Here is an 11383-nt window from a genome sequence, read left to right on the forward strand (position 1 = left end):
CAGTTTGTTGGTATGGGGCTGCAGGAAATTCTGACCACCATGGTGACCAAGTGGTCAGAATGTAATGGCTGATCGGTGTGTGCAGTGAAAGTAGAAAGTAGAAGTTAGAGTTGAATGGAAATATTCAAAGTACCACTACTTATGTACTTACTTTCTGCCAGGAATTGTTTTTTTTTGGGAAGTACTCATATTCACGTTCTTGCCAACAGTATGTCAATACCACTGTTGCATCTTTATACTACACAATATGGAGCTAGAGCCAGGAGGTGATTAGCTTAGCACAGGTGTAGGCAACCTGCCGTTCCGGAGCCACATGCAGCTCTTTAGCCGCTCTCCACTGGCTCCCTGTGGCTTTGACAAACAATGATATGAAAATGAAAAACTGTTATTATCCGGTATACATGATCTGCAGTGAGAAATTAGCTTTATAAGGCTTAAATATGTTTTGCTGTACCAGACATATTTAGCTTTTTGTTTTGGCCAAAAATGACTCTTTTAATAGAAAAGGTTGCTGATTACTGGCTTAGCATAAAGACTGGAAGCAGGGGAAATGCTAGCCTGTCTCCGTCAAAAGTGCAGAGCCAATCCCTCAAAGTATTTGTAAAGCAGTAAATTAAAGCAGTGCAGACTCCACTGTGAATAGTTTAACACCCCGCACATTAGTCAGCCCTCTCAGAACCTGCACACACACAGGCAGTTTTCACATGTTAAGTAATGAGATCTCTACTGCTGCTCACTACTGTGCTGTCTCTCCACCCTTCCCTCTCTCTTTCCGTCAGCACTCCGGCCCCCGCCTTGGTTACCAAAGCAACGTCCAAGGTTCCACCCAGCCACAGAGCACCATGGGATACTCGTCGTCGTCCCAGCAAAGCTCCCAGTACTCCCACCAGACCCACCGTTACTGAGGCTCCCAGTCACTCCTGAACCAGCAGAGGGGTCAGCTCCTCCTCCTCCTCCTCCTCCTTCAGAGAGACGTCACCATACACCCTCGGCTCCATCCTGGTCGGACCTCCCTCCGTGCATTACATCATTCCAACTCGACCATCCTTCTCTCAACCCTCCCTCGCCTCTGACCTCCTTCCCCCACAGCCTTTAAAGGCACTGGAACATGAAGGCAAATGAACATAGGAACCAAAAAAAAAGAATCTAACAAGAAGTTGTGCCTCGTTGGGCTGGTGAACCGTTTTTAAAACAAGTGAAAATAATGTAAGATAGATGTGAAGGCATCACACAGACCATGAACACTTACAAACGCAACCTTCTTCAGGAGGAAGAATCGCAGCTGTGTTCATATATGTACATTATATAGCACCTTTTTCTATTTGAGTTTTTTTCCTCTCTCACTTATTTGCTAGAGTTTTCAAGTTTACCTTGATAGTTGATGTCATTGTTAATATTGTTGCATATGGGAGCGATCGGATGAAACAAAACACAGGAGGAAAAGCCCTTTACTGTCATCTCTAGTGTAACATTACCTTGGATAATCAAAAGAAAAAGAAAAAAGTTCGAGCTAACCCTGACCAGTTTCTACACAGAAAAAATCAGCTCTCCAGCTGATGCAATTGCAGGGAAATATTAAATGCGCAATTTAACTTAATATTCTTCTTATAAGGTTTCTATATTTAGACCTGTCTTTTAAATAGATTTGGATTTGAAAAGTGAGAAGAGTAGTTGTCTTTTTACAGCTCTAAGTTGTATATATTCTGATACCTTTAGAGATAAAAAACATATTTGACAGCCCAGCTTTGTTTCCTCTGATGACGCCTCTCGTTTGTGGCCAGTGGTTTTCTCGTCTGGGAGCTGCTGGTGGACACTTTGCTCTGACACCATCTTATTGCGAACCCTCAAGACTTATAAGGTTTCTGAACACGAACGTGCGCATAAACGTACAGGGCAGCTAACAGTACGCTCACCCCCTAATATCCTTATTGAGACTGTTACTGCCTGATGTCAGATTGTTTTTTTTAAGGTTTTAATGTTATCATTGTGAGTGTGTGTGTGTGTACAGTATGTTTTTTATGCATGTTGTTTATTCTTTTAGAACTGCACTGACTGCTGAACCGATCTGCAAAGAGCTGAAACAAACGTGGGATGAGTTTTGTTGTTCTAAGGCTCATCCTCTCCCACTGCGACCCCGCTGGCCGAGCACACAGACAGCAGGTGCGTTCTTTAATACACACCAAGGAGGCAGGAGCAACAGCGATCGACATAAGTATCGATGTAAATGTGCCGCATGAATCCTCAGTGCCTCTACAGAAAGTATTCTTTTCTATTTTGTCCTTTTCTATCATTTTATACAGCGTATACAGTATAATCATCTACCTGTGATGTAATTAATAAGTCAATCTGTGAGAAAGCCTTTAAAAGTAGAGGTGGAAGAAGTACACACCTTCTTTACTCAGGTAGAAGTACAAATACTTGTGTAGAAAAAGTCTTTGGTAAAAGTACCGATTTACTTCTTTATTCAAGTAAGAAAAATAATAATCAATAATTCCCTGAAATGCATTAAAACGCAGGTAATAAGCCTGTTTTAAATAAAGTAAATTAGCTACTCAAGTAAAGTACAGATACCTGAAAGAACTACTTCAGTACAGTGACAAAGTATTTATAAGTGATCTGTGGTGGAATGTAACTAAGTACATTAACTCAAGTGCTGCACTCAAAGGAATAGCTCCACATTATAGGAAATAGTCTTATTCCCTTTTGACGAGATGAGAAGATTGATGCTGTATACTCAGTATGAAGCTACAGTCGGTTAGGTTTTCTTAGCATGAAGACTGCAAAGCTTGCCTGGGTCTGTTTCCAAGTTAGCTGCTTCCCACTGTTTCCAGTCTTTATGCTAAGCTAAGCTTTACTTTACTTGAGTATTTCCATTTCATGCTACTTTACATATACTCCACTACATTTATATAAGAGATTAAGTTACTAATTCATTTATGAGGTTTTGATACAAAACTTTGATCAAATAATATAAAGCCCTTTCCCTTTTTTTTTTTTTGGGGCTATAATTGACACATATTTATTTCTTTTTTTTTTTAAATGTGAAAGAAAGCCACAGGTGCACTAAGAATATTCCAGCCTGATTTCAGGATTTCAGGGCAAATCCATTTTTCTAAAATCAAGTGTTATTTTTTATACTTCTACTGCAGCGACTTACCTCATACTTTCATGATGCAGTCAGTTCTTTGCACAGGTTTATTTGTAGTAAATAAACTCTCACTGCAACAGATTTGTTTGACTTCTTTTACGAAAAGAAGTTTTTTAGGACCCAGTTATAGCCAGAATTTCTGCACCTCACAGTTGCAACAGCAAAATGCTACTTACACATTTATTTATCAATAATAATAATAATACAATAATATGATCTGTATCTAACAGTATGAAATTGGCCATTCTGCGGTGCTACTTTTACTACTTTAAGTAAATCTAGCTGAAAATATTTAATTAGGGTTTCTAATGCAGGACTTAGTATGTTTACACTGTTGTATGATTATTTTTACTTAAGTAAAGGACCAGTATGCTTCGTCCACCACTGAGAATATTACAGACAACACCCGACTTAGAACAAATCTTCAAGGCCAAGCCTGAAAATGAGGCTCACTTTATACCCCCCCTTCCCCTTTTCATTTCCCCACAACTTGCTCCATCCTCACTGGTCCTGCTCAGTCACATGACTGGCCATCGTGCAGGTTGTATTAAAGAATGCACCCAATGACTCCACTGTAACTGTTACTGCGTTTGCTCCACAGAGGTGGGCACAGCAGCGTTGGGGGGAGCTGCATTTGGCAGATGTGTGGCCTGCAGTGGGATTAGAAAACACTGACACCTTGTGGCTGAAAAGAGAACTGGACCCTGTAAAACTGCAATTATACAAGTTTTTAAAGCAATTTTCGCCAGAACGTGCAAACCATGGGTGTTTTAGTGTAAATCTGATATTATTGTGTCTAGAGATCCAGTCACGTTTCACTGAGCGGCTTTGCTCTCAGTAAGACTGATTATTATTTACATCTCACCGCTCAATAGTGTATCCTTAAGGCTTTTGGTTGTTGCATTGATACTAAAATGTGCCTCAGTTCTAAGAAAGAGACTTTCTCTGCAAAATCCCCTCAGTGACTCCTCAGTGTGCCCCCCTGACTGGCTCTTTCTCTGCAGCAGCCAGGTGGATTACAGTCTAAGCTCACTTCCATCAAAACTGGATCATTTCTGCAAAAAGTTCTCATTTTCAATTCCTTTTCTTTTTAAAGTAAAAACAAACATGCAGTTGGATGGATCTGTAGCAAGTGCAGATGAGCTTTGCAAGATTCATGTCAAATTACTTTAATCTGGAAAGTTGCAGTAGCTTCGTTCCAAATTAACATCTTTTAAAAAAATGTCTAACACACAAACTAAAAAAATATTGATTGATATATATAGTGATATTTTTGTTGACGATAAACTTTTACAGACTGGATCTTGTATAGTTTACACATTTAAAGCTGCATTCATTGACGTCTTTATGGCCATTTGGCTTCAGCAGCAAAAAAACTATAAACACAACATTACCATATTATCACCTTACAGAGAGCTGAGGTCATTGCAAGCTTAAAGTGTGCACCTGGGCCTTACTGTTCATACTGTAAAACAAATCAACACCTGCAGATTTTCAAACTTTTAATCTCAACTGTCTATAAGCTAGGGAAATAGTGTTTGTTAGAAACTGCTAATAGTAGCTAATAGCTAAATATTACATAAACAACAATATACTGCAGTGCTCAAGACTGGACTGGACTGTAGCACTCAGTACTCAGGATGACAATTTGACCACCATTATTTAAACATATGGAGTGAACCACACATATTTTTCTATGTAGGATTATGTCGCAGGGCTAGAGTTTTAGTCATTTGCGTTATTACAACAATCTGTGAGTTTGAAGAAGTTTTATTATCCAAAAGTTCTGCTTTGGCTTCAGCTCTCTATAAAATTGATATGGCTAATGTATCAGCTAACTATTCTTGCAACAAGTATACCTGGAATAACATTCTTTCTGGCCATCTGAACATGAGTCCAATATTCACTCTCCTTTTAGCTCTGGTTTGGTCTCCAACTCCTGAATCTAAATGTCTGGCTCTTTAGCTTCTACATATTTCCTGAAGTACAGTAGCTAGATGCTTACTTAGCATGTCAGCCATTTGGTGCTACACAGCTTGTTTTTCCTGAAAACAGCTTCCTACGGCTGTAAATGAGGTCGATAAGAGCGGAGTTTGTGGGCTTGAAAACCAAAACAATGAGCTAAAAGAGTCTAAAAAGGCCAGTAGATCTGAGGGGAACTGCAGAGTCGGGTGATGATCCTTTGTGGGTTTGTGACTGGAAGCCACCCCTTTTACATTACACGCAGTCAGTTGATCAATTGTTAATGAAAAAAATATTGATTAGTGCAGCTTTAAAGACAAATCCAAAATCTGCTTGTAAAGCATTTTGGCTAATGAGCTGTTCACAGTGTACATTGCTTTAGTTCCTTGGTTCGTTGTGTCTACTCGGCAGGCAGATCCAGGGAGACGCAGTCTGTTCAGCTAGAAGTGATGATGGGGATCAAAACCAGCAGCTATTCAAAGGTTTTCTCCTCCCTTTAGTGTGTATTTGAAGTAGCAGCGAGGATACGTGAAGACGCTCTGTTGTAAATTTCTCTCTCCACACAAGCGAGGTGTCACAAGTATTACTGAGCGCAAGGCTCCAGCGGGAGACAAATTACTGTCAAACAACTCCTATGCAAAAAAAAGAAAAACAAATCCCAGATTAAAGCTTTCACTTAGGTTGCTTAGGTTTTGCAGTTGACAGCTTTTTATTATGTTTTGATAGGTGACGTGTATTCATTCCTTGTGTAATATTGACTACAGTAGTTCAAGACAGCGCTCACTTATGTCCCTTTTTCACAGCATTTTGAATTGTACTCTAAATGAACTATTGTAAAGAAATGCATATATATGGATAGTATACAATCATATTTATTGTTTCCTTACATCTATGAATAATACCCATTTGTAGAACTTTCCTCTGCCTTAACTATAGTAGCTATAGAAAGGGACCTCTGTCAGACGAAGCAGGCATCACTAGACCATGTTTCTTGTTATGTTCGAGTAATTTCCTCTCAATGCGCTCACATGAAATTATGTCTAGTTACTGAATGTGTTAATGCCACCTCAATGTACAGTAGAATGAAGGCGACACCGCCGTTTGGGATCACTCGCCGGCTTCTCGTGGTTGGTTTGTGTCACGCAGATATTCCACAGTGTCACTGTTTTTACAGGAATGATAATGATCCACGTTTTTATTTGTGTGGATGGTGCCTTTTTCTAGTCGTCTAGTCTTCTGACGATGTCATGGGAATTTGTTCAGGATTTCTGTTTTTTTATATATATATATTATTTTGAGTTGTTGGTATTTTCACACCGCCTCTGTTAGCTCTATGGGTCTATGTCCTCTTTTTTTCCTCATTACTATGTAGCATATTGTTATTTACACAATGTGGAAGCTAGCAGCTATATATATTTTATTTCAGTTCATTGTGTCTCAACTCTGAAGACTGCAAACAATCCTGATGGAGGATTAGCTCTTGTTTTCTCCTCTAATAGATATTGTCCTCACACAATACTGAAGCGCAGTCGTAACTATGTTTTGAAAATGCTGTACATAAAAAACACATTTTAAGAATTTCTCATTGAGATATTGACACGATAATTGTCTTTTAATGCACTGTTGTTGCTCAGATATTTAGTGGTAAATAAAAAAAAAAGTATTTAATGTTTTTTAATGTCTTGCTTTAGACACTAAAGTTCTGGCAGTGCTATGAAAGTTATATGGCAGATGACGCTCATCTGTGTGTGTAGATATGTACTGACACACATTAGTACACGCCTATATGAAATCTAGTGCACCTCTAGGCCGCTCTCTCCTTTTTGATAGTATTGCATGTGCCTGTCTTTTCCAATGGAGAATGTAAGCACTTGTACAGACAGACAGACAGACGCTCCATCTGCAAGTCAGAGTCGATGCCTTCAATGCCCTTCGTGCCATTCAAATAACAAGCCTTGTTTGGCTTATGTCACGAATCCCATCAGAGCACTTTCTCATAAACGGTTCCCTATTGTGGAAGAAATTTAATGTTGTGCTCTTACAGAAAACAAAATCTTGTCATTTAAACATTTTTAAAGGTGCTGTAAGTGAAATCAACATTTTGGCTAACTTCTAGTCCCTACTTGGAGTTAGCAGTCCCCCCCTTCTCCCCACATCCCCACTCTGAAATTCTGTTACCTGCCCTTAAGAACCGCCTCTGCCTTTTCCCCCAAGGCAGTGAGGGCTGGTTTAGAGCCAGTTTCTAATCTCAAACCAGTTATTTACATTTCAACATCCAAAGAACCGGTTCTTGTCAACAAAACAGGTTCCAACGCGGCATCAACACTTTGCTAGTTTAGAACCAAGTACCGCTTCCAACCAGCAGTATATTTATTAGCTGTTACCACAGATGTTATAAACGTAACATTGAGCTAGCTGGCTAGCTAGTTAGCTGTTTGTCAGCTAACATTGACCAAGCAAGACTGGCTACTAATTTCTCTCATTAGGGTTTCATTTGTAACATTTTTCATAACTTTGATGTAATGCTCGAGGTTAGTAACACTGATGTGAGCAATTAGCAGCGATGCATGCTTGGGTCATGTTGGTTGACCAGTAGCTAGCTAGCTAGTGAGCTAGCATAACCTTGGTAACAATAGCTAACATTGGAGATGTATACAGGGACGTAATGATGTGGCTCTCTAGCAAACCGGTTGAACCAACTCTGGACCGGCACCCAGAACTATCCTAGGTTCTCATTGGTGGAAACGAGGTATTTGTGGAGTTCTCTCTCCTGATTGGATAAAGTAGGGACACGATACCAGAGAATGTATTCTGTTTACTGCAGGAAGGAGGGACTTAGAGACCCATGTCACTGACTGAACACTATATATCAGTGATGGCTGTCGGAATGTAGAGCTTGTAACTTATTTTAACAAACACCACTTACAGCAGCTTTAATATATCTACATGAACTTAACCCCCCTGAAGCTCTCAGTGAGATGCATCAGCAGGATGCTTTGCAGATTGGGGCGTCTGTCTACTCTTACTCTACATTCTCCCTGTATTATATGTATGAATGTGTGTGAGTGTGTGTGTGTGTGTGTGTGTGTGTGTGTGTGCAATGGTTTGAAATAAACTTATGGCCTCAATGTATTGTCTTTTCATAGCATTTACAGATAAGGCAGCAATAGCTCAGCGCAGGAAAATCAAAAAAAAGAAAAAGAAAACATTTATTTAGCTGCTTTTAGCAAACTTGTCCAAATTCCACTGTACAAATGACTGTTAAATGAGAAAAAAGTCATGTATATTTATTTTATATCCTCTATTATAATAAAAATCTCTTTTGTCTCAATCACTTCCATGTGTACAGTAAGCTGTTTTGAGCCGATTTGAGTGTTGCTGTCGCTGTTCACCACTTGATGTCACCCAAGGGTGGATGTTCACTGTGCTGGTGCCATTCAGTAACTAAACTCTCTTGCTATTGATTCATCTTAAAAAGTAAGAAAATTGTTTTTTAAAATGTAATTTTATATTTTTAGAGGGCATGTTTTAACCTACATACTGCTGTATAAATCACATATGGCAGCTTACAGTTCTATTGACTGCATTCAAGAGTAAATTCAACTGTAAATTTTAACTTTAATGTTATATGGATTATTTTAAAAGTTTTTACAAAAACAAAAATATTGAAATACATTGTGTACTAAAATGTCATTATTATTATTATTTTTTACTAATGTACTGTAACAGGTGTATAAAGTACAATAGTTTATCATAGTTGAAGAAATTGTTTGACAATTTGGGAAAAAATGCTCATTGGCTTTCTTCCAGAGAATTAGATGAGAGGTTCCATTCTCATGTTTAAATGAATGTTAAATAGCTGGAGCCACCAGCCAATTAGCTTAGTTTAGCATGAAGACTGGAAGCGACTGGCTCTGTCCAAATGTAAAAATATGATTCACCTACCAGCCCCTCTTAAGCCCTTAGGCTGTGACGAAATGATTTCAACAGAAGACCCACTTACTAGGTTTTTGGAGCTTTCAACCACATCTCACGGTCTTACCAGCTCAAGTCATCACATGAGCCTGGAGAACTTAAGTGGTTGTAAATGGAGATGGTAATTCTCCTCAAAAGTGGCCTCTGGAGTTTGATGTTAATGGTCTCCTTGATCTGTCTCCGGTCATCCACTCCTTCCCAGCTAGTAAGTGGACTTTTTGACTTGAGCTTATTCCATCACACAAAACATACTTTATTACATACATGAACCTCTAATGGTACCAAGCCATGCAGGTAGTTTAGGTTTTATTTTTCCAGGTTTTGAGATATCTATCACTGAGATTCCTGCTTGCACCCCAATACAATGAAGGTAAATAGAACTTAGTGTGTTCAACCTCTGTAGGAACAAGAACTAGATGTCATAAATTCTATGTACATCCCCTGCGAACAGTGGTTATATTTTAATTTGGACCTTCTTCCAATAGAAACATTGAATTATCCAGAATAATAATATTGCTGCTGTGATAAAATCTCACATAGATATATCAAAACCTGGGCAAATAAACCAACCCAATCCAATTGTCTAGATACTTTTCTGTAATTTGGGTGAACCAGCCCTTTAATGTACTTGCGTACTGCCCAGTAACAAGCTGCCCAGCAACAAGCTTTTGCACTTTTGCAGTTGTACCTTCCAGACAGCTACTGGCTTCATTAATGGCAGGAAATACAACTTCCACAGACTTCAAAATTCATAGAGAAAGGTATTCATCATAGTGAACATATAATATATATAATATTTAATGGACACTATACAAGATTCATTTAAGTGCCAAAACTCAGAAAACCAAAACATATAGCACTGATGCAGCAGAACCTATGCATACTGATACCACTTCAATCAGATTTGTAGAGACTTAAAGGTCCAGTGTGTAACATTTAGGAGGCTCTATTGGCAGAAACTGAAAATAATATTCATAGGTATGTTGTCATTTGTGTACAATTACCTAAATAAGTATTGTTGTGTTCTGTAGATAAAAAAACAACTAATTTCATTACCTTTTTATCTACAGAGAGAGTGTGTCCTCTTCTATGCAGTCTGCCATGTTTCTATATCAGATCAGAAGGGACAAACATTTTGTGTTTTTCACGAGTTTCATGGTGATGTAGTTTCTCCTACAAGCTTGGAAGGCTGAGCCGTATTCAAATGGCTGAATCGGCAACTTCATCACTAGATGTCACTATATCCTACACGCTGGTCCTTTAAAGACTGCATGTATTGCATAAAGTGAACTTGTCCCTGCTATTGACCCTACTGCTGTTATAAGGTTACACACACACTCATTACATAGGAGTGTGTGTTTGGATGATTTGAACACATCTATCCACCGTCAGGACATTCCACAAGATGCGTCAAGTAAGTGCTACATTCAGTTCTCTTTATGGGCTCGTGGTTTGACAAGTGAAATCAGTGCGGGCAAGCTGAGACTTGGCATCAACCTCACGACTTCTGGCAGAGGCACTGGATCGACAGCTCAGCCTGCAGTGTTACTGCTACCACTTGAAGGAAATTTATGACTTTAAAAAGAGCTCAGCAGAGTGTATTAACACGGATGATCCCATTTTCTACTCTGTCTCCAGGTGCTGCTGCTCGGGTCAGCTACTGAGGAACAAGCCCCCCACACATATAGACCATAACCCGGACCCTAACAGTTGTTACACTGGATATTCAACAGTAGACAGAGAACAGACTTTCTCTGCTCTTTGGAATATGTGCCACCGCATTGCCTGTCATACCAGCACTGTAGAAGATAAATTGCTCTAAACAAGTCCTGAGGTTGCCATTATAGTTCTGAAAGGAGATGTTTTGATCTAATTAGAATTAATAGGATAATTTAGTTTGGTTGCTTTTATCTATTACACCATCCAGAACCGTACCTACATGCAGCTACATGCAACTGACAGAACATTTACATGTACATTTGCCTTGCAACTACTTTCTATCAAAGAAATAGTCCGTTCGAAACCTGCGTCACAGCATGTGCTGTGGAATATTTTTATAGTAACCAGACAAATATTTCTGTAAAATCATGTTGCTGTTTAATTTTTAAATGTCATTTTGTAATGTTGTTATCACCATAAACAAAATTCCAGTCACCTCCACTGTACTGTACTGTTGGCAGAAACACATACCTCAACAGTCAGAAGTGAGGGTAGTCAGAAGAGTCAGAAGTATGGGTAGTTTTATTGATGCATGGCTTATTTTCTGCCCAGTTAACACCATTTAAAACACCAATATGA

General features: G+C 39.0%; 1 protein-coding gene across 1 annotated transcript in view; it reads left to right on the forward strand.

The window, feature by feature from the left end:
• Window positions 1-8445, forward strand: part of cdk19 (cyclin-dependent kinase 19) — a 53521-nt gene extending 45076 nt beyond the window's left edge. Inside the window, exon 13 of the mRNA XM_035678481.1 lies at window positions 780-8445. Coding sequence (XP_035534374.1) covers window positions 780-905 — 126 coding nt within the window. The 3' untranslated portion in view covers window positions 906-8445. The remainder of the gene's footprint in view (window positions 1-779) is intronic.
• The last annotated feature ends 2938 nt before the right edge of the window (window positions 8446-11383 follow it).

Source organism: Morone saxatilis, unplaced genomic scaffold (assembly GCF_004916995.1).
Source record: "Morone saxatilis isolate NCDOM2014 unplaced genomic scaffold, NCSU_SB_2.0 Contig7, whole genome shotgun sequence".
NCBI classification, from domain to species: Eukaryota; Metazoa; Chordata; class Actinopteri; family Moronidae; genus Morone; species Morone saxatilis.